At 39.8% G+C, this 23,809-nt stretch overlaps 2 protein-coding genes across 4 annotated transcripts in view; both read left to right on the top strand.

Annotated features, from left to right (window-relative positions):
* The first annotated feature begins 1,118 nt into the window (after window positions 1-1,118).
* Window positions 1,119-10,722, top strand: GLO1 (glyoxalase I). Of its 2 annotated transcripts, none has more exons than XM_069800377.1 (6): window positions 1,119-1,269; window positions 2,454-2,536; window positions 3,810-3,950; window positions 4,782-4,849; window positions 5,946-6,035; window positions 8,672-10,722. In XM_069800377.1, the coding sequence occupies exons 1-6, from the start codon at window positions 1,189-1,191 to the stop codon at window positions 8,758-8,760; spliced, it is 552 nt and encodes a 183-aa protein (XP_069656478.1). In that variant the 5' UTR covers window positions 1,119-1,188; the 3' UTR covers window positions 8,761-10,722. The 2 variants fall into 2 exon arrangements, with proteins under 2 accessions (XP_069656478.1, XP_069656479.1); XM_069800378.1 differs by lacking the exon at window positions 1,119-1,269 and adding an exon at window positions 2,020-2,168.
* Window positions 10,723-12,662: 1,940 nt separating this feature from the next.
* BTBD9 (BTB domain containing 9) overlaps window positions 12,663-23,809 on the top strand; it is a 147,662-nt gene continuing 136,515 nt past the window's right edge. Inside the window, exons 1-5 of one of the 2 annotated variants that reach the window (XM_069800375.1) lie at window positions 12,663-13,061; window positions 15,018-15,181; window positions 20,149-20,359; window positions 21,453-21,816; window positions 23,433-23,697. In XM_069800375.1, the coding sequence (XP_069656476.1) occupies window positions 15,100-15,181; window positions 20,149-20,359; window positions 21,453-21,816; window positions 23,433-23,697 (922 nt within the window). In that variant the 5' untranslated portion in view covers window positions 12,663-13,061; window positions 15,018-15,099. The remainder of the gene's footprint in view (window positions 13,062-15,017; window positions 15,182-20,148; window positions 20,360-21,452; window positions 21,817-23,432; window positions 23,698-23,809) is intronic. The other variant, XM_069800376.1, reaches the window with a different exon arrangement.

Genomic DNA, 23,809 nt, shown 5'->3' on the forward strand with positions numbered 1-23,809 from the left:
AGAGCGATGCAGGCAAAGACCTCACCGACCTGGCTGGAGCTATGCCTCACAAGGCGAGGAGAGAAGGGCAGTCCCCCTGCCCCTCCGCGGCGCAACCGCCGGCCGCTACCCCCTCAGCAGTCAAGAGCAAGCGCTCCCAACGGCTGCCGCGCGGGTATTCCTCCGCGTCACGACTACCGCGCCCATGCGTCCCGCCTCCCTCCTGGGGCCGTATAGCGCGGCGGAGGGAGACGGCGAGTCGTGATGGGACACCGGCCGCGAGGGGGCGCTCGCAATGGCTGTGGCGCTGCTCGCGCTCGGAGCTCGCGCCGCTGCCGCTCTCTTCCGGCGGTGTCTGCGCTGCGGTCCGCGCGGGCCCAGCCCCAGGAGCTGAGCCGTAATTGTATCGTAAAGACTGTGCCGGGCACCGAAGAGCTGTGCGCAGCGACGTGCGCGGCTCGGGCTGTTGAAGACCCTTAATACCGTAAATTCCCTTGCTCAGGGGCTGGGTGTGTACCTAGGGAAGGTACATAACGCAACGCAGCGGGAATGCTGCACTGCAAAAATGCGGTTTTTTTCCAGTTACCGAAAATTTTTTTCTGACTATTCAATCCAGGAAAAAATGTTTTTCATGCCGAATTTTTGAAAGATTATTCTTCTCTTTTGGAGCTGAAATAGTTGTTTATGCTAAAATGTCCCTGCGTAACTCCAACGGGTGTCAAATTTGAAGTCTTCTCCTAGCGTCTGTAAGCAACGGCAGAACCCACCCCCCCTCCATACCACAGCGAGCGCAGCGCGGGTGTGTTTGTAAACACGGCTGGAGGCGCAGGGCCAGGTTTCCAAACCACCCCAGGACATCGCCAGTCGGAAGGAGTTAGAAAAAAAAAAAAAGAGCACCACGCCATTGGAGCGGGTACCTCAGGCGTTTGCAGGGTACCCTCGGCCTGCGAGCGGCAGCTAGAGGGACGCATCGCCACCTCAACGCGGAGCAGCCTTGGTTTCATTCCAGGCTTCAGCTAACTAACTCCACAGACAGGAGGCTCCTTCCCGTTAACGCCGACGGGAAGGAACAGGCACCCCTGGACCTGACCACAAAACCCTGCAACGTTCCGCGGCCGCCTCTGCCAGGCAGCGACCCGGCCGCAGGCGGGGCGCAGCGGAGCACCGCCTTCCCGCGGGCACCAGCACCTCCTCCTCTCCTCTGCCGACATGGCGGCCGCGGCAGAGCTCAGCGGCCTCAGCGACGAGGCGGCCTATGGCGCCTGCTCGGAGCCGGATGCCAGCACGAAGGTGGGGTGCGTGGGGGTGACGAGGGCGCCCCGGGGCTGCTGGCGCCGGGAGGGTCTGCGGCAGAGCCCGTACCGCCCCGCTCGCTCTCTCGCTGGGCGGACGTGCGGTGGATGGGAGGCGGCATGGAGCCGGCAAGAGTCCCGGTGTCGGGGAGGGAAAGGGCCGGGGGTTGCTCGGCTTCCTTTATGCGGGGAGACCGGCCCGGCGGGAGGGGGGCAGCCCGGCGTCGGCCAGCCCGACTCGGTTTCGCGATCGTGGTGAAGGGCGGGCCCGTTGGGCCGGCCGCCGTGAGCCCCCGTCCTGCCCTGCGCCGAGGCCCGGCCAGCCGCGGAGCACTGGGGCGGGTGGGCGCCTCTGCCGGGGCTCGGTCAGGCTGGAGCTGACGAGAGCAAGCGGCCGCTCTGCGCTCGGCCGTGGGGTAATTGGGCAATCCGGGGGCTCCTCAGCCAGCACGTGCCAGGGTTGCAAAAAAAATTCCCCCAAACATTTTTATTTTTGGGGGGAGAACCTTGTAATTGCATTTCAGTTGTTCTGCATCTGTTTGGGGTTTTTTTTGTTGTTGGGTTTGGTTTTTTTTTTTAAATACATATGTCAAGGCTGTCCTACCATTTACTTTTCATCCACTTAGTTGTTGTTAGCCCTTGGTAGATAAAGTTACCCAGTGGCTTCAGGCAGATACCCTTACAGAATTGCAGGCTGGTTTTGCTTCCAAGATATAATCAAGCTTGACAAAAATTCAACACCTGTGCAATGGAATGATAAAAATAATGAGTTTAGGAGTTTAGCTTTGTTTAAATTCTGTGTCTGCAGTGAGGCCCGATATCTAATATTCATGTGCCTAGTGTGCTTGCATGCAAAGTGGTTCATGTGCAGCACAGCTCTGTAAAAGAATAATAAAGGTAAGAATGATACCCTTCTTTTGATACCACTGATAATATATATTGAGTGATACCAGTGGTGGTTTTGTTTATTTGTTTTAAAACATGATGTTACAAAGGCTTATTTATTTAACACAAATCTGTATGCATAAGATAAGGACAAAAGGGTTTATTTACGCTTACTGTAGTGCTCTATTTGTTACTTCTAAACCTGCTCGTTTTAGATTCATAATTAACTGGCATTTTTGTTAACATCCATAATTAAATTCTGGTTGATGCATAAACAATATATGATTTTTCCTCCAGGATTTTTTGTTGCAGCAGACGATGTTGAGAGTAAAGGATCCTAAGAAGTCACTGGATTTTTATACAAGAGTTCTTGGAATGACGTGAGTAGAAGTTGTCTGCCACAATAAGTTTGTTTTTTCCTACTATTCTTCTGAAAAGAAAAGTTTCTGTTATTTTGATGTAGTTACTAATTGGTCTAACTACATAAACAATGCTGGCCCATCAGCTGATGCCCAATTAGACAGTCTGGCAATCTCTGAGAACTCCTACAGCACAGTTAATGCCAAAGCTGCAATTGAACTAATACTGGCCTTGACTAGGAATTTCTTTTTTTCTTAAATAGGTCATTAATTATTAGCATACAACTTGCTTACTTCCTCCTCACTGAGCCTGCAGCTAACTGGTAACTTTTATGACAGCACTTATGTTCAGGAGTCATTGCTATAGATCTTGAAATTAAGTTTTCTACTAGTTCTCAGAGGTGGCTTATGACCACCTCTGGTCATAAGAGACCAAGGCAGTGGAAACTGGAGACAAGGTCCAAACTCAGTCTTTTGGAGAAGGCTGTTGGGAGGCAGATGCCCTGCAGTAGCCCAGCGTGTTTATGCTAAGGCTCTATGCACATTCTTGACATTTGAAATGAGTTATTTCAAAACAAAATTCTAGCATATTTTTAAACATCTTGAAATGAGTCCAAACTAGAGTAAAATAAACTACTTCCACTTTAGTGAAGGTGTGGGTGTGAGAAAATAAAAATTAAATACCTAATATTCTGAAAAAGAAATCAGATTCATTTTGCATGCCTACTTGTTCTGGTTAAATGTCCTACATAAAAATGCATACCTCAAGTATTTTTTAGTTGATTAAATTGTCACATCTGAAATGGATTTTATCATTATACCTAGTTATTGAAATTGTAAAAATACTTCATCTAAAGCTATGTTTGTTTTTTAATCCTGCTGTGTTCTTAAACTTTGTCTGGTGCCAGTGAGCTCCCCAGAACAAGTAAGTTTCAAAGTAAATCTTTTTATTCCTTGGTGATACTTTAAAGTGGATAAACTTAAAGATCTTCCTGAGGAAATACGGGTAACAGAGTGGCAACCTCAACGTGAGCCTTTGTACTGGCTTTGCTATTCAGTTACTGATAGTTAGGCTTTTAAGCATCTGATTCTTCTAATTTCTGTATGTTTGTAATGTGTTCTGGAGTGTTTCTATTTGATAGTTCAAAATGTAGCTATTTTAAGATGGGGATTACAGTCAGAAAGGCAAAAAATCACAGCAATAATTCTTCCTTGGGGAAAGCATCTTGGTTTATTTGCAAGCTACCTGATTACCTTTTAACGTTACTATTTCAAAATAATTCTTGCCATTTAGACTGCTTCAAAAATTTGACTTTCCTACTATGAAGTTCTCTCTCTATTTCCTGGCGTATGAAGATAAAAATGATATCCCGAAAGATAAAACTGAGCGAACAGCCTGGACCTTCTCTAGAAAAGCTACACTTGAACTGACACAGTAAGTATTAATATAATGAGAGATGACATTTAGCTAACAGTGGTTAAACAGAAGTGGATGAGTGTAAATCCTGTTGGATTGAATAAAAAATGTAATCATTACTGTGGAAACATCTTCACTGTCATATAGCCTTAAAATACTACTAAGATCTTGGATGCTTGGGAAGCTTAATCTTTCTCTTTTCTGAGGTCTTTCAGATTGCTAGGTGAACAGTGGTACGTAAATATGAAATAATGCTTGCTATATTTTGAGTATGCATGCCATCTGGGTAGGGAAGGCACAGAATTTAGGAAAACCCAATGTGGTTAGAACCTTCTTTGGATCCCCAGAGCATCCTAGTAATGGATAACCATTGCTTTTGGAATCTGTTCAAAAGAGGTATTAAGTCAAAACATAAACTTCCAATAAACAGGACAATTTGGTTAATGCTACTAATCATTGTAATTGTGCAGAAAGAATCTCCCAAATACCCCACTGTCTTGCTTAGCTTCAGGACCTGCTACCCTCACTGTTTGTTCCCCAATGACAGGTAGATAAACTGACTCATGCTGTGCAACCTTCTTTCTAATCTGAATGAGACAGGAATGTCTCTGACTCATTCAAATGTAGAGCCTGAATACTAGTGAAGGGGTGTAAACATGACTGGATTAGTCCAGAGACTATCCCTAGGACCTGTGACTAGGGAAAATCTTGATACTTTAATGAATGCAGCCAACAGCTGAAATTCTGTAGTTTCTTAGGAGAAATAACTTACCCTCCTGAGGAAAGTGAACTTTTAGGATTTGTTAATTTTGATGCTTTTCTTCAATATGTAATAATTACTTCTTACAGCAACTGGGGCACTGAAAATGATGAAAATCAGTCTTATCACAATGGCAATTCAGATCCCCGAGGATTTGGTAGGTCTTTAGTTTTGTGTCTGTAGTTTTTAAGCTTTGGCTTATTGTGATTAGATTCCCCCCCCTTGTGTATTGGGGAAAAATGGAGTTTCAAATGTTTTTAGAAAACACCGATATAAATTCTGTGCAAGGGTTATTGGGTAAGTATTGCTGTAGGCTTTTTTTTTTTTGTGAGAACTAGTGGAGAAAATATTTTAAACTTGCATGGATGAAAAGACGTTTCTAGTAGGTTACTTTGACAAAAGCATACTAGCACTAGGAAAGAAGGGAACTTGCATCTCATCCCATCCTTTATCCTTCCAGCACGTATGCTGTGAAAGATTGTGAAAATAGGTAAACAAATGTGTTTCACAGTAATGAGCCACAGTTACACTTTTTATAAAGAATCTAATCCTTTGGCAAGCAAATGCATGCTAATAGTAACTACTGAATGGAGAACAGTAATTGCTCTTGTGTATTAGATTATCCTGGTGTTTAGACTGATTTACATTTGGATTTCTATTTTCTAATCCACTGGTTACCCATTTTAAGCTAGGAGAATTCCGTTTGTCTGTAGCATTGAGGCTAGTATTTGTGTGGCTTGATTTGATATTTTGAGTGCTTGAAAGGTCACTGGCTTGTGAAATAAGTTTCATACTCAAATCTAGCCACTTGACGTTTAAAGCTTCTGAATTGATTTGTAAGATCATGCCTTGGATAGTGCTAGTGTTAGTCTCTACAAATACAGCATTAAGATAAACTTGTACTGTTGAACTGAGCAAATGCAACAAAATCCTGTTATGTGGGCATGTTTTGAGAAAGGAAATACAGATAAAACAGTTTGATAATGATGTTTTTTCCTACTCTAGATAATATTCTCATCTAAACAATATGAGATATTTTAACTGTAAAGTTCCTATGTTAAAAGCCAACTTTCCAATGTTAATACCCACAATGCTCTTCTTTCAGGAAGCAATGTTTTTCTTGTATACAATCATATCTTTTGTGAACCACAGCATGTAAACTTTTTGCACAAGATGAAATGCTGAGCAAACTTTTTCTTACAACATCCAGCAATACTTAGAGCATACTTCACTCTTTTTACTTTGTTGCCCAGGACATATTGGAATTGCTGTCCCTGATGTCAATAAAGCTTGTAAGAGGTTTGAAGAACTAGGAGTGAAATTTGTGAAAAAACCAGATGATGGTAAGTCTTGATCAGAAATGAAAGTCAATTCCTGTCCTTGTTTTTAACATATTCTGTCTAGTAGATCTTCCTGGAAAGCTGGGTAATATGTAGTTGCCACTGCTTAGAAGGTGCTAGAACTAGTTACCCCTGCACCCTCTTACACAGTGGGCAAAACTGACAATAGATCTATCTTGGTAACAATAGTTAATGAGTCTAGCTATGTGCCTTTGGTATGTGGTCTCACCTTCAGTAAAATTCACATGCTCTGTTGATGCCAGTTTACTATGTATACTACTGCCCAGAGTTATTACAGAATTTATTTTAACATGGATCAAATTCACATATCACATCTGTTTGGTTCTTATCACATGAAAATAAGATGACACAGAAGACATAATTACTCCCACCCATTAAAACTGAGTAATTCTTGACTTCTCTGGCTATTTTTATGTAAATCCACCTAATGCCACCTACTAGCTATTATAATTTTAACTGTTCTGTCAGTGTCATGGTTTAACCCCAGCCAGCAACTAAGTACCATGCAGCCGCTCACTCACTTCCCCCCCACCCAGTGGGATGGGGGAGAAGATCAGGAAAAAGAAGTAAAACTCATGGGTTGAGATAAGAACGGTTTAACAGAACAGAAAAGAAGAAACTAATAATGATAACACTAATAAAATGACAGCAGGCAATTGCCTATCACCCGCCAATCGACACCCAGTTAGTCCCCGAGTGGCGATCCCCCCGCCCCCACTCCCCCCAGTTTATACACTAGATGTGACATCACATGGTATGGAATACACTGTTGGCCACTTTGGGTCAGCTGCCGTGGCTGTGTCCTGTGCCAACTTCTTGTGCCCCTCCAGCTTTCTTGCTGGCTGGGCTTGAGAAGCTGAAAAATCCTTGACTTCAGACTAAACATTACTTAGCAACAAGTGAAAACATCAGTGTTATCAACATTCTTCTCATAACCAACTCAAAACATAGTACTGTACCAGCTACTAGAAAGGCAATTAACTCTATCCCAACTGAAACCAGGACAGTCAGCTTTGGTAGAAATAGCCTCATTAGTCTATATCTGACTTGTATAACTTTTTAGTAAAAAATGCATAATGTATAGCTCAAATGTCTAGAGAGTACATAAACAAAGAATCTCTATGTTAAAATAGCCTAAAATGCAGAAATCAGTGGAGAGAAGTCTTGCATTTTTCAACTGGATTCTCTTTCATGAAGAGACCTCACAAGAGTTTTAGGACTGATGCATTCCAAAACAGACATCTAATACCAGCAGCAGGCACAAATCTGTGGTAGTTCTTCCTTCTGGCTATAGAAACTAGACTGTTGCCTGTACTAATGGTGGGGTTTTTTTAGTTTGAAGGTAACATTAGTACATGAAGCTTCAGTGTACACATACTGGAATTGATCTAGATTTCTTGCTAAAGGAGTAAGAACACATAATTGAAAAGAGACTTAACTGATTTTCATCTCACTGTTCTCAGCTGAAGCAAATGTAAGAAGTGTAGCTGAAAACTTAACTTGAACAGAGATTTCTTGATTTGAGAATTGAACTTAGTATTTTTAGCATTTTAGAGTTTCTGAGCCCTTTTTAATCTGTTCAGCACCTGTTGAACCCTGAGAGAGTTGAAGAGTGAGGCCCTGACTTTGATTCAGTATCACTGCACAGCTCTAAGTACATAGGAGGAGAAGCTTAGACTGTAAATGGAATAAATCACAGGAAAGAAGTCTTGAACCAGTCAAGGGAAGGGGGAGAGCAAAAGCTCTTTTTTAACATTAAGAAATAAAACTGATGAAGCAAATGCCAAGGAGGAGAAAAAAGTTTTGGACTTCACATTCATTGCAGAGCAGGCTGAGAGACCCGATGTTATTTTTTTCCTACATAACTGAATCAAACATCTACTATTCCCTCAGAAGTTTTTGCAACTAGACTATATTCACTTAGGTTGGTTCTGTTACAGTAAATAGCCTAGTAGAGCAAGTATAATTAAAAGCCTGTGATTAACACTTTAAGATAACATGTTAAGCTGTGCTATCCTGATTGACTGTTGAAGACAACTTTTGGGGACCCTGTTTTAAAGAGCAATATTTTTTCCAACAGTAAAATTTAAAACATTCCTGCCCTGCATTTCTTTGTTTTATGAAGTGATGCAAATGTGTACTGTAAACCACGCTGGGGGGGAAAACCAAACAAAAACCAGTAACGTAAAACTTCATTGTGGAGGCAGGAATGATGGGAGATGAACAGGGCAGAGGAACACAGGATTTTATACTGGCAAAGCAAGTTCAAGAAAATGTGTCAAAGCATCCTGGAGCACAAAGATATTTTTCTGAATTTAGAGGATGAAGACGTATAGGGGCATATGCAGAAAAGTTCAATCAACAAAAGATAGATTTTCAAAGTGACTTTAAACTACAGCTTTGTTGAGAGTAAGAGTGACAATTTAGCATAAAAAGTTCTAATGTTGATTAAAAACTAATCTGGATGTTTTCAGAATTAGCTGTCTAAATTTGAACTAATTCTCATGCAAAGGGAAAAAAAGAAATGTTTTTAAAAGTAGTTGTATTTGACATTAAGAACTAGTCATGTAGTCTTAACTTTATCTTGTTTTTGGTTTTTTTGGTTTTTTTCCTAATAGGTAAAATGAAAGGACTTGCATTTGTTCAGGATCCTGATGGCTACTGGATTGAAATTTTGAATCCTAACCACATGGTGACTCTCACTTAGTTCTAATGAAATATATTATGTAGGAGATGCCCACTTTCAGTCCTCTGGAGAAAATCTGTAGCAGTGTTTGTAAAATTCTCGCTTAATGGAGAGGAATCAGTCGCATAGAGTCTCCTCTAAAACTATCCCCTGGGACCTCACTGTACTTGAATTCCTTTTTTCTTGTCCTGTGATACCGCTGCAATTTGTTTCCAATTAGGAATATTCAACCATTTTTTGGAAGAGCGCCTACACAGATTCTCCTCTTGAATAGTGTTTATGTTAATATTTCACTAAACACTATCAAAAGATAAGTGACTAGAAATTCACTGCATCTCACTAACAACAACAAAAAATCCTGTGTTACTACTGATGAGCTTTAACAAGGAGCAAAAAAACCCGCTTCAGAATATTTTTTTTATGAAGTCAGAAGATCCTGAAGGCTTCATGCCCTATCTTGTATACTAGAAAATAAAATGTCAGACTAACTTTGACTTGAGTAGTAGCATGTTAATGAAAGTCCTAAGCTTACTTATATTATGCCAGGCAAAACTCTTTAAGGAGCGGCCTTAAACAGCCTTGCCTGGAACAAGAAGCTTCGTGGAGGCAATAAATCAGTCCAACAGAAGGAATTCAGTCTTTCAGCTTCTGGCTGCTGATTGACAGCCAAGATAAGAGGTCTCATAGTTGCTAACTCACAGTGATCTTTCTTGTCTCTTCCAACACTAGAAAGAACTTGCTTGTAATTTTTGTTTCAGTGAAAGTCTGGGACTATAAAATGCTCTGTATGTTCTGCATTAGGAAATTAATGAAAAAGAGTATCTGAAACAACAGTTTCCGACTAGTAGATGTTTTGATCTGCCCTCTCAAAATGAGTGACGGTTACTGAAACGATACCTGTAAACAGCAGGAAAACATGTAGCATTTACGTATGTTACACAAATTACTTGTTTTTGTGCTGTTGCACCTGTTACGAATGGTGTAAACCATGTCAAGTTTTGAAATCCTGTTGTTCCTTCCAACAAGGAAAGAAACTCTCTGCACTGTCTTACTGTGGTTCAAGTAGGACTTACCTCCTACTAAGTCTTCAGTTATGTGACTAGTGAATAGTGTAATGGCATTGCAATTGACTTCCAAATAAAGCATTGGTGAAAACTACAAAATAACCTTAAAGCAGTATCACCTGTTGCTTTGCTAATTGTTGAATTCTAGGTAACTGAAAGGGTATTTGTTTTGGTTCATGGATTGGTTTTTGGTAAGAAATCTGGTGGTAAATATGAATTGGGAATACAGTCGTGAAGAAGGTAACTGTGACTTGGTCAACAGGATGTTTTAGTAACTTAGTGATCATGTGCAGAGTTAATAATAACTCTCAATAAGTCTCTGGCTTGTAAGTTAAAACAGAAATGTAGAAAGTACTGCATTTGATTTCTACTATGCTAATGTAGATGTTAATGATTTAAATGCTAAGCGTTGCTGTCCTATGTCCTTATCCGAAAAACCCTTAATTCTGTCTGCCTCATCTTAACAAGATAGCATATATAAACTCAGTAATTTTACAGAGCTCCACATGAAAAATCTTTCATAAAACTTAATCAAAGATATTTTGTTTACCCTTGGAAATGAGTAAAATAGATTATATGCTTCATCTGAGCCTTAGGTGTTGGAAAAAGGAATGTGAGAACTATTGGTCTGCTTAATAGCCCCTACGGATGTGCAATCTTAAATTCATTGGAAGGTAGACATAGTAACTAAAAAAAAAAATCTTTTTTCAGTTTTCTGTTTGTTACATGAAGGAACCCTGATATTTTAAATTGTCACTTGTATGATATTTTCTGGCTAGTATCTACAGATACTGGTCTTTAGGTGGTGCCTTATCAGTGTCATTCATATACCATAGATTCTTTCCCTTCTTGAGTTATTTGTCAAGTTGCCTTTTTTTCTGCAACAATAAACACTATTGGTTCATGGTTGCATTCTCTATTTGTGCTTTCCTATACTTCCAGAACTAATACCTAGCCTGTTCCATTTCTTGTTCCTTGTGCGGTTAATTATTCTCCTGTATGTTAGGCCATTTTGATAGGGATAATAGTTAGAACTGTTTGGAGTGAGATCTCCTGAGTTAAGTGAGCTCTCTTAATAGCCGTCACCACATGATCTCAGATGTGGGGCTTTTGACATTGCACCCCCTGCCCAAAGCAGGCTAATTCAGCTTAATAAAGTGGCAATGATTTTCTTGAATGCTGAGTTAGTTTTATGCCAAGTTTATCAACCAGAAATAAGGAGCCAGTTTAAGGCTCCTTCATTTCCTGAATGAGTAAATAAAGCTGTTTGTTTTAGCAGAAAGGTTGACTCAGCTGACTCATGAAACCTAACCCTACTTTAAAAAAAGGTACACAATATTGTAGAATACCTCACAGCAGCAATTATGAGAACTCTTAATTTGAAGACTATGGTAGTGTAACAGTACGGTATCTTCTGAAGTTGGTAAGGTGAGAACAGTGCCAAGAAGCATGAGAGCTACAGCAGGAGACAAAACACTCAGTTGATTGCAGCTTACATAGGTTGTGATGGCTAAACTGTGTTTTTCATACACATCCCTTCTCCTGCTGGTGTTCTGAAATAGGAACTTAAAATGAAGTAAAACTCAACTGAAGGACAAGTGCTAACTGCAGTTCATTTACCATTCAGAATCTCTCATTAGGTGGTGCGAGTAGAAAAATTTAGACTAATGGTAGTCTAAGTGAAGTTGTCTAGAAGTAGGTTTTATTTCAGTCAATACACGTGTATCACCTAAAGCTTTATGACCAAGGTGTTGGCAAGGAAAATCTCAATATTTTACAAGCGTGTGACTTAATGGTTCATATTTTACCAACATACAGTGTTTCATTCAGACTTGTTTCGCTGCACTTCAAAGTACAGGTGTGGCTGGAAAAGCTACTGACCCAATTGTATGGAATCCAGTAATTAAAACTGGGATAGTTCATACATCAGATGAGTAAGTCAAAGGGAGTGCATGTGTAGTTCATTAGATAACTGCACGAGGAGGAGCAGGCTATGCTGAAGGTTCTCTGCTTAGTACTCAAATAAAAGTCTATGCATGTTTGCTAAGTTTGGAATGACCCTTGTTTTTTTTTTAATGTGCTTGACAAAGCGTAGACAACGGGATGGATGATGAGGTCATACAGAGGAAACTAGTAAAAAAACCACTGGCATCTACAAACTTGTTACAGCACTATCATGAAGTGGGCAAGGTATGGTTTGGTTTTTTTTACAAAAAAAGTTACTGCTGCTTGCCATACTGAGAACTAATTAAAACCAGTGTTCTCAGTTAGGAAATCCAAGAATAAACTACTGAAGAAAAACACCTAATTATGATTCTCCTAGCCAGCAACAGATGTCAGAGATCTCAGTTCTAAACATTTTTGAAATTATTTAATGGTCTCACTGATGACGGACAATGCTATTTTTATTTCTTCTAAGGCAACACTTCTTTTCTACTAAATAAAGCATGGAATTAAATAGCATGTAGTGCTTTGCCACTTGCAGGGCCTAAATTTAGCTTCATGCAGTACAGCAGTAATTAATCTAGTGGTCACATAGAGACAAGCCCATGTTCTTCTCCTGACAGACAGAAGGAGGTTCTCCGTGCTCAGGGAAGCGGAATACGTACCGACTGGCAAGGGGCTAGCCAGCACACCCTTACTCTTCAACAAAGGAAAGGTGTGCTGTGAATGCGGCCGAGTAACAGCAGATGAGAACGACAGGGAAGGTTAAACCTCAGCTGCTGTTTCCTGAGAGCTGGGCATTGAAGCGTCCCCGCGGCCTGAACGAGCGCCCGGTTTCTGCCCAATGGGGGCATCCGCGGGCGGGTTGGCTGTTGCCCGCAAGCCGGAGGACGCAGCCGGGAAGATCCCGGCAGCCCTACCTGGGACACTCCCGTAGGGAAGTTAAAAATTCCAGCCGCCCCAGGCCTCGCGGCTCGCCTGAGCGGGGGCAGCGGCAGCGCGACCCGACCACCCCCGCCCGCGGGGGGCCGAGCCCCGAGCGTTTTTCCCCCGGCCCGGCGGGTGCCGCTCTGCTAGCGGCCGCCTCCGCTCTATGGCCGGAAGAGGAAACCAGGCGCCGCGCGAACGGCACTACGCAGGCCGAAGCGAGCTTACGGCGCCACCGGGACCCGCTCCCGCGCCGTTCCCGAGGGTGCCTGCCTACGTCAACACGCAGGAGGACGGCTGCTGTTGCTAAGTGACGTCAGCGCGCCCGTTGACGTAGCGGTGGTGGCGGCGGGGCAGGGGGTGGAGGCCTTGGCGGCGGCGGAGGCGGTGAGTCCTGGGGAGGGTTGTGGTCGGGCGGCGGCGGTGGTGGTCGCGTCTCCCCCGCCCCACCGCGGAGCGGGTTCGTGACGACCGGGCGGCGGCGGCTCCCGAGGCCTCCCCCAGTGTGGGCTCCGGCCCCTTGGCGGGCCGCCGCCGGTGGCTCCCACCGGGTGCGGGCAGGTCGACCCAGGAGCGGGCCGAGGAGGCGGTGGCGCCGCCGCCGGGAGCGCGGGCCGCCCGCGGGGAGCAGCCGGGCGCGTCAGGCGATGGAGGGATTCCGGCTCTGAAGCGCCTTTTCGCGGAGGCGAGGGAGGGGGGCAGCCGAGCGGGCGGGGGTCGCCTCCCCGGCGGCTGCCGACTTGGAAGGCGGCTCCCGGTGAGGCGGCGGCCCGGGCTTCCCCGGGCGCGACCTTGGGCGGGTCGGTGGCTCTGGGCCGCCCGCTCTTCGTGGGTGTGATGCGCCTGCTTCGCCTGCCTGCCCCTGCGCTTTGCAAGACCCTGCCGTGGCTTTTTTTTTTTTTTTTTCCTTTTAATTTATTTTTTTATTAGTTCAGTATTTTGACGCTTTGGTAGTACACAGAATATTTTCACGGGTTCTTCTGGCATCTTAGTACTTAACTACTCTTGCAAGTTACGCGCTGCTGTGATTCATTGAAATTACTTTTGACTTGGAAGAAGCTGTCATCAGACTTTACAAGAAAACAACAACTTGATGTTAACTTGTTAGCAGTTTGCCTGTAATCTTGCATGCCCAGCAATGCTCTTTGCTCACGTTATTTTTAAAGCACAGCACTCAGACCCCCTCCCAAAGCGTTGTGCTGGGATCACTTAATTTTTTATGTGTTTTAAGGTTTAATTTGAGCCTACTCAACAGTGCAGGTGTATGTGGTGTGTCTTCTGTTACAAATCTGTAAATCAGGTGCTTGAAGTATACTGTTCTGTTGGGGTCTGTTCACTCATATTTGTCTGAAAAAAGAAAAACCACAAGAATTTTCATAAATGGCTTTTGAATATATTTTGATAATACAAGCCAATCTGATAACGTGCATAACTTGTAGGAACAAATATTTACATATTACATGTTATTCCCCAAAACCAGGAGATCTTTTTTGTGAAATGCCTGTTTTTAATTTGCTGGATTAAGGTGTGGTTACTTTCCAGTTCATGAGACTACCTAAAAATATTTTTTCTTCCTTCTCCTCCCTCGCTCCTTTAAACATATACTCTAAAGAAGATTAGAGTGTCTCTTATGAGAGAATTCATAGATCAAGGTATCATCTGTTTAGCAAATTAAATACAGTTTATTTTTCCTGCTGGCAGGTATGATGGGAAGAATAACAATAATTTATACTTGTTGAGAGAGGCTCATTATGGGTTATGCTTTTAAACAAATAAAGCCTCTGTATTTCTTTACCCTACAGTTTTGTTTTGTTTTCCTGTTTGTAAAATTAAAGGCTTGCACAGGAGAAAGACCTGCAACTCACTTAAGTATTGTAAAAAAACCAACCACCAAAACACAAACAAAACCCCCAAAACCTTTAGCTAGGCAGGAACACTTAAGAGAACTTTGGATGTGTAGGGAATAAAATGTGTATGATACAGTTTGTATAGACCTGGTTTAACTGGGACATCCATGTGGGAGAATGGTATTCTCAGGGACATTAATGCTGTACCAGGAATGTCAGGATGAAGTTTTTGTGGCTTATAATGAACAAATGAATATGTTACCATCTGTTTTGATGGTTGAAAAAATGAATAGTCAAAATTAAATTATGATGACGCAAAAAAATAAATTCTAGTGCAATGTTCTAACACTATTAGAAGTTTTCCCATAGAGTGGAGGGATTTTTTAAGGATTTTTTTCCACAAAAATTTTAACTGAGAAATATGTATCTCACTCACTTTTGCTATAGGCTACATGCCCCCAGTTTCTGATGGTATATATTTCATGCATTGTTTCAGGAAATGGTACAGTTGTTGTGTAGCTGGATGTTGCTGAATAGCGTTTCTATGAGCTTGCTGTTCAATCCGTCTGTTGTTCAGAATGGCGAAGAACCCTAATTTTCAGGAAGTTGGTTATCTGTCTACGGGCTATGTCCACTGTAGATCTTCAGACAGCTTTACTGGTGAGCGGACCAATGTATTTTCTTGATATTTTAATTTAAGGGTTTAGTTGTATGCCATTTTAACCAGGTTGTATTGAGTGCATTAATACCTGTTTTAGATGTGTGTTAATAAATAAACTGTACTTAGTATATTTTTCTTTGTACCTAGCTAAATTTATTCCTGCTCTTCTATCAGATGAGTATGTCTCTGAGCAGAGCATAAAACAGTACTTAAGTAATGGGATGTGTTTACAGATGAGAAGTGCATAAGTTCCCATATCCTTTAAGTCAAAACATTTTGGTACTAAATTATGGTTTAGAATGCAGTCATTCAATGGTGTGGTTATTTACCATTAACCAGTTAACATCTGCTTTTCTTTTAATCCTTTCACAACAGAAGGGTTGGAGATGAGACTTAAAATTTCTGTGAATTTCATTTACTTGATTCTTCGTATTCTATATCCATAAATTCATACTGCATTATGTTATTATTATGGATACTAAGTATCAGAACATGTTTGTTTGGGTTTTTTTCTCCTTTCTGTTATAATTTTACTCATAGTCAACTTAGTTATTGTTTTTCAGAAGTACAAAGGAGCTTCTGTAGCAAGGGTTCTGACAGAATCAAAGTCTTTACTTGGGTTATACTCTATGTATGTTGAACTATTTACTAAAAATTCCTATTTCCTGAGATGTTAGCTTATTGTACCAGAACTTATGAGAACAAAGTATTTTTGTATAAAAAGACGTGTATATCCATTAAAAAAAAAACAAGCCATATGATTTGAAACAATGGTATGTTTGTACAGTAGCCTTATTGTCACACCTACCATGCTCTGTGAGTCTATGGTAATAGAAATTGTAATGAAAGTAATATTTTGCTGGAATTTATTTAAAGCATAGCAAAATATTTTATGAAGTAATAAATTTACAAAAAATTGAAATACTGCTCAAATCCCTTCCAATCAACTGAGAACCAATTCCTGCTTCTAGATAAAATAGCAGTGTAAGAGAATTATATTTAAGAAAATGCCCTTTGTGTAATTCTGACAAAATCTGTATTACCTTGCTAGGTACAAACTAGATGATGAAGGAATTAAGTGTTTCAAGGGTACAAAATTATTTGCTCAGTGTTTATAATCTAGACTTTTAAAAATAAACTTAATCCTAGCAATAGTCTGTTTACTTGCATTTATTTCTAAAGTTTCAGTAGGGTTATCAGTTATGTAAACATTTTTCATTCATTTTATGTAAAGGTATTTCCAAATTATTTGTGAACAATTTCTTAAATTCCTTCTTCTGTGCCTAGTACAAAAACAACTCTTACATGTTTCATTGCAACCGCAATGCTTTTCAGAGGACTCTTTAGTGATAGCCCAAATGAGGGGGGGAAGTGCCTGAGTACCAGTGTTTATTTTAGCTCTGGTTTGAGAGTTGTTTAGTAAAGATGTCATTGGGGTTTTGCTGTTGTTGCTGTATTTTCTAGATCACGTTTTTGTATGCCGTAACATGTTACAGATTACTTAGTAAAAAGAAATTTGTTGTTGTTTTTCTAGCCATGACACGTGTAATATTGCATACTGCCTTATGTAATGAATGCTAGGCCATAATTTTCTCACATGCTTACTGTTGAAGATGGCCACATAGAAGCGTGTCTTCCAGTGGGGTCTTAGACAGAAGTGATTTGCAGGCCTTCTGACTTAACAGATGCCTTTTGAGGTTGTTGCAGTTTTAATGCCTCAAACTCAATGAGAAGAGTGTTTTGTTGTCTTTATTTCTGCGGCATGAACAAAGCTGCTGCAGCAGCTGACTGCTGAAGCAGTTAATTAGCTCTGAATACCTCCTGAAAATAGGTTGTGGTGCTGGCAAGAGACTCATAAATGGCTTGGCCTTTTATTCTGAAGTTGGTTAGGTGTTCTTCTTTGACTGCCAGGAAGAGTGAACACCTGTGTTCTCTGAAAGGGTTGATGTTGTTTTATGACAGAAGATGACAGAGGGATCTTCAGGAAGGGTTTTGCCAAGCTCCTGGCAGCATCCATCTTTTTTTATCATAAGTAATACTTTGAGTTGCAACTAGAAAAATACAGGTTTAGCTGTACAGGGAAGTTGTGAGCTCATAGTAACTTGCCACAACTAAAGCAGTATATTATGTTTTACTTCCTCAAACAAGAAATGTGCAGATCACTTCAAGGCTTGACTGAATTCGTACCATTAATTCATCCAGTCTGGGAAGATCTGAAATCATGTATTACTAGGTTCTGTATTTTGAAGGCAGGACTGCTCTCACTGGGCTGCTTTATATGGAAAATCCTCAATACAGATGAAACTTGCATTGAAAGTGCATTGTAGTAAAAAAATAAATGAGTTTGGGTGTTCTTCAATATACTAGTGTTACCCACAGAAAGCATATAAGGCATATACATAGTTTCATAAAGTTGCCTGTTTCCAACACCTTGTGTCATTCAAGCGTTTGAAAGGCTTCTCACACAGAGGCTTGTAGCCATCATTCGAGTCCTGTATTCCCTGTGATCAGCATGTTCTTGGTTGACAATGTAGAGTAGTACATTTTACCAGCAATTTGGAGAGCATTGAACATCAAAACAAATTTATCTTGCAGTTTACGCACAGGGATTTCTAAATTTCTACTTTCATTGCTTGCTGTAGTTCAGGGTCTTGGTGTTCATAAGGACTGGCATCATTGGCTTATTAGCAAGTGTCCCCAGTTCAGACGTCGTCCTCTTCTATACGCTGATTCTTGTACAGAGAATTCATGTACAGGGAGGTTTATGTACCCTTGAGAGGAAAGTGTGCTTTTGATTTTATTTATTTATTTAACCTGACATGGAAACAGTTTTCTCTTGAACTTTTCACCCTCTTGGCACATGACAACATCCACAGCTACTGGAAGCAAAGTTAGTGTGCAGCTGATGGCATTCCTTTATCTTTGCCACTGTTACAGTCTCTCAGTTTTATGCAGACAATACCTGCTCTTATTTTTTAGAGATAAGAATGGATGAAGGAAATGGAGAAATAGAATGTAGAAAAAATGGAATTAAAAATAGATTTTAAAACCAAAATGTGCCTGTGCTTGTACATGTATGAAGTATCATAAATGAACTTCTCTAATCCATCAAAATCAGAACTAGCAGAAGAGAGATAGTACAGAGTTGTTTAATAATGTGCATGTAGCTCACATGTAGTTGGGTTGCCTGACCATTGTGAATGAAGATCAACAACAGCAATTGTAGACTTGTAAGGTACAGAAGTCTTGAAGGAGTATTGAGACTTGAGATTTGCAACTGAGTAACAATGCATCCTTTTGTTTACTCCTTTGGTGTAATAAAAGGTTTTCTATTTTGAGGGCATTTCAATTTTACTATTGTCTATAAACTCTCAAACAATTATGTTGTGATAAATACTATTGCTAGTATAAATAGATGCAACTGGACTGATGTGAGCGAAGTTAATCTTGTGTGTTACAAAGTAAATGTTACTGGAAGTGTATGTTGCATAAATTTGTTCAGTGCAGAGTTGTCTTACCTAATTGTAAATTAACCAGTGCAAATGGAAGAAACAGTCTGTTACTTTGAAAAATTCATTTACTCTCATGTCAGGATAGAAGAATGACTGTACAGTATTCTGTGTTCCCATGGTTAGGCTGTCTCTGGTTATCTCGGCCAGCATTCCTGTTTCCACACTGTAACGGCTACATGGGCATACAGCTTCTGATTCAAGTAGCAGGGGCAGCCTGAGGAAAGCTGGGGTTTTGTTCCCTTTTGTGCTGTGATCTGTAATATCAATTTAGCATGCTGTATTTTTCTCAAATCTTATTTTCTGTTCCTATCACTTTTTCTAGTTTAGTTTAAAGTTCTTTGGGACTGTGTTTCTACTGTATCTTGATTTTGGGTTAAAAATTTCCAGGTGTTGCATAATACTTAACCCCATGTGTGTGTGTTTTGTTTTCTTTTTTGGGGTAGAAATGACTGGAAACAGATGCATATCTTCTTCTAATACTTTAAAAATATAGCTTAAAAATACATTCGTGTCATGAATATTTCACTTGAAAGATTGTGTTAGCTGTGTGCAGGGTATGGCCTCATCTTTTTCCTGCTTCTTGTGGTACACCATGTTTCTTCAGCACTAAGTATGTGCCCATTTTGAAAAGTGGCTAGCCTAAATTGTCCTGTGGATGCTCTTGCCGCTGAGACTACAGAAAGCTTCCGTTGCTGAGATAAACCAAAATCAACCAAACTAAAACCTCTTGTGAATTAAGAAGTAACAAAATAATTCCATAGAAGATATGACTAATGCATTAGTCTGTATTGTACATTAGTGGACAGTTTCACACTTTTATGACTGAGAGGTATTAGGGTGTTTATTTTCTTACATATATGAGGGAACAAGAAGGTGTCAAGAAAACTGAGTGGAAAGGGTAACAAAATTGAATTGTACATTGTAATGTTTTGATCTTTGACAGACTTTGTTATTTATTAAAAGTTATCCTAATTGTCTATTTTCTTCCGTTTCTGGAAAGTTGATTGGAATTCTGCAAAAACACTGATGGCTTTACTCATCACTGATTTTAGTAGAGACTTGGGAGTAAGACTATGCTTAATTGGTCAAATTATTTACTTCTTTATAATTTATGTGCCTTTTAATTCAGATAAAATTGCATTATAAATGATAACTTTAAAATTGTTTAATTTTTAATTCTTTTTGTTGGAAGCTTTTTATTTTAAGTAAATGGATTGACAGAACAACAAGGTGATGGAATTCTCTGAAATATTTTCTGTCAGCTAGAATTGTTGGTGCAAACTACATTGAGTCCTGTTGTAAATGAACTTTAATAGAAAACCTCTTGGCTTCATTTTTCTTGTAATATATGGTAACTTAACACTAGTCGCTTTTTTCGTAATCACAGCTTGATCTTTGCCTTTTTTTAATATTTGTGCCCTTTATAATACTGGTTGTTTTCTTTTTCCCTTTAGGCTACCAATATCACCATCCCTCCAAGATGAGTAACAGCCATCCACTTCGTCCTTACACAGCTGTGGGTGAGATTGACCACGTTCACATTCTGTCAGAGCATATCGGTGCTCTAATGAATGGGGAAGAATATAGTGACGTTACCTTTATTGTAGAAAAGAAACGTTTTCCGGCACACAGAGTGATCCTGGCTGCTAGGTGCCATTATTTCAGGTGAAGTAGAGTTTTTTGTCAGACTCACAAGAAATTTTCATGCAGATAAGATAAATAGTGTTTCTCTATGAACTTTTCAGGGTGTAATCATCTGTCCATTGAGCGTGACCTTTTCTGTGTGAATGTTTCCCAGCACATCAAATCATTGTGTCCAAATATAAAAAGATAAATACCATGTCATGATGTTATTCTTTTGACCTTCATTAAATTGGATTTTGAAGGTAGTTTCACAAATTCAAGAGAAAGATAACTTCAGAACAGAAAAGTTCTGCTGTAAAATCATTTTGATTTCTCAGAGTATGGATGGTGTGCTTCTATGGAATATACTCAATTAGAAAGTTTAATTTTGATGTGTTGGAATTGAGTATTTCAAGAGGTCTGGCTGGTACAGGCTAGGATATATATTTTAAAACTAGCAATAATACTAATCCAGCTTTTTTAAGAGCTGGGCATTTTTCACTCTAAACATAATTAATAGAACTTCCTGATAATCTTCTTCCAGTTAGTTTTGTCAGAGGGATAAACTAATAGCTAAACTAAAATGTGAATGCAAATTGTGTTCAAACTGTCTATCATATTTTAAAAAATAATTGTGAGTACTTTGATTTTTCTCAAGATTCAGGATTTCATTGGAGTTGCCGTGTGCTGGATTTAGAGTAAGCAATAGAGGATCAAGAATCCCAAAATTTGCTAATCTGCCACTGCTAATATTGTGGCAAACTGTTTGTTTCACTTGCTTTCTGAAAATTTTTCATTTTTTTTTCTTTCTCACAGATAGCACTATATTTAAAAAAAAAAAAGGAAGGTATGAAATAATATCTTAATTTCTGCTTTGCAAGCTATTGTTCAAAGTGGAGATGGAGCAATTGTTGTGTAGGATAAAAGCACGATGCATTAGAATATTATTCTTGTGCAGCTGCTTTCAGAGCAGAGCTGCACTTTAAATGTCAAGTAGAAGGGTTTTTCTTCTGTAGATTCTTAAACCATATCCCCTTTGTATTCTCCTTGCTGTAGATAGTCATTCCTTCCACTTTCTACTTTCTGCCTGTTTTTTATCAGCATATAAATTTCTCAAATTTTGTCTTCCTTATAGAGCATTATTGTATGGCGGAATGAGAGAATCTCAACCTGAAGCAGAAATTCCTCTTCAGGACACCACTGCAGAAGCATTTACCATGCTGTTGAAATATATTTACACTGGTCGTGCTACACTACGAGATGAGAAAGAGGAGGTTCTCCTAGACTTCCTAAGCCTAGCACATAAATATGGGTTCCCAGAACTGGAGGATTCCACATCTGAGTATCTTTGCACAATACTTAATATTCAGAATGTCTGTATGACATTTGATGTTGCCAGTCTTTATTCCCTTCCCAAATTAACTTGTATGTGCTGTATGTTCATGGATAGAAATGCCCAAGAGGTGCTCTCCAGTGAAGGCTTCCTATCACTTTCTAAGGTATATCTTTTGTTTGCACTTTTTCCCCCAGGAATGTTAATTTTAATCTGAATACAACTTCATGATAAAATATGAGTTTATATGTTAATTAACAGGTATCATTTTATACTAGTGAAACTGTGACAGTTGGAAGTGTTCAAGCCAAGCTGAACTGAAAATCCTGGTGATCTATTCTGAATTTTTTAGGTATTTAACTTTGACCAGTCAGTATAGCTAAATATAGTAAATCTGATGGAGTGTTCTAAAAGGTGGGAGCAGGCAACCTAATATTAATTTGTCTTTTTTCATCTGTTCTTGAAATAATATAATTTTGCTTCTGAATGCTCCACAGGGGATAGAAAGTAAAGATTTGAAGATAGCAGAAGATACTCCATTCTATTAATTTCTTGATATATGCTGCCTCAGTGATGGGTGATTTTCTACTGTGTAAGCTAAAGCATTCTGGAGTTCACTGTGATATATATTGCTGATTGTCATCATGTTCTGAAATTGCATAATAATGGTGGTGTTGTAGGGTGGTTTGGGGTTTTTGTGTGTTGGTTTTGTTATTATTGTTAGCTGCATAAATATTTGTGCCTGAGTCAGGCTGTTCTATGATGTATAAATTTTCCACTTACTCTGCAGTGGTCTTTGAGCTGGACATAATAATGATAGAGTATTTTCAAGTGGTGTTCATATGAAGCAGCAGAACATCTTGAATGAATGATAGTTTAATTATGATTTTTTTTAAAGTGTTTTTAGTGGAAAAGCTGTGATGGGTCTATTTCTTCAATAAGTGCAAGACACTCTGCTCCGTGGACTAACTTACTAGTTATGTAGGGGAAAAAAAATGTTTTTTTCTCTCTACTATCCTCTGTCATGCAGTTTGTTAAATCTGAGCTCTGAGAGCATATTATCAATAAAGAAATCAGAAAGTGTAATTCATATGGAAGAGCATACTCTATGAAATCTTTGGCATACACAGTCCTGGTATATATGAGAGATTTATCCTTTTCTTAGGCCAACTCCTAATTATTCTGCTAGCTAAGTGAAAATCAAAAAGCTGTTCAGTTCTTTTTGTTCTCATTTTGCAGTCAGTGGGTTTTCTGCATGAATAAGAACCACTGGAGTTTTTACCTGCTGATTCTAAGTTGGTACCAAAAGAGAGAGAGAAGGTGTGGGGGGGGAGTAGTGGAAATGCCAAGTAGTTAGAAATGGTTTAAAAAGGTGATTCCAAGCCACACTTTATTTTTTGCATCAGTGTTCTTATACCAACCTAAGTTTAAAGGAATGCTTTGAACTATACTACCAAATCCCCAGACTACCAAATCCCCAGATCACTTCTTATATTCCAAAGTAAATTTGAAGTGGTAACTGGGAGTAGTTCACATTTCAGTTCTGACTTACTTCTCCTAGTGGGTTTGTAATATGACCTGTTATTTACATGATGGATTCTATAATTCTTGCATAAATAACTAAAACTACAGTTTCAGGTAGTCACTCCTTTGGAGATTATTTTTACTAACAACAAGTTAAAATACCCATTAATTTTTGCCTTATTTTAATTTCCTTTTTTTTCCCCCTTTAATTTTATTTCTGTTTATTTGGGGTTTATTTTGTTTGTTTTTCTTTTCCAGGCTGCTCTTCTAAGTATTGTACTGAGGGACTCATTTGCAGCTCCTGAGAAGGACATTTTCCAAGCTTTGATGAATTGGTGTAAACATAACCCCAAGGAAAACCACGCTGAAATCATGCAAGCAGTACGTTTGCCACTAATGAGTCTAACCGAACTACTAAATGTTGTAAGACCTTCAGGATTGTTGTCACCTGATGCTATCCTAGATGCCATTAAGATTCGTTCCGAGAGTCGGGACATGGACCTCAACTACAGGGGCATGTTAAGTAAGCATCAGGTTTTCTGTTTGTTTTTTTTTCTTGTTTAGTGACTATAGTTGCCTGGAGGATGTGGTTAATCTGTGCTTTGAGTTTTTATCTATTATTATGTGTTTTAATA

This window comes from Haliaeetus albicilla, chromosome 13, assembly GCF_947461875.1.
Source record: "Haliaeetus albicilla chromosome 13, bHalAlb1.1, whole genome shotgun sequence".
NCBI classification, from domain to species: domain Eukaryota; kingdom Metazoa; phylum Chordata; class Aves; order Accipitriformes; family Accipitridae; genus Haliaeetus; species Haliaeetus albicilla.

What these genes read in the sequence shown, in the direction of transcription:
- GLO1 (XM_069800377.1), top strand. Translation starts at nt 1,189, where the DNA reads ATGGCGGCCGCGGCAGAGCTCAGCGGCCTCAGCGACGAGGCGGCCTAT. An exon ending in AGCCGGATGCCAGCACGAAG is followed by an intron (nt 1,270 to 2,453) that starts GTGGGGTGCGTG and finishes TTTTTCCTCCAG; the next exon opens with GATTTTTTGTTGCAGCAGAC. An exon ending in GCTACACTTGAACTGACACA is followed by an intron (nt 3,951 to 4,781) that starts GTAAGTATTAAT and finishes TACTTCTTACAG; the next exon opens with CAACTGGGGCACTGAAAATG.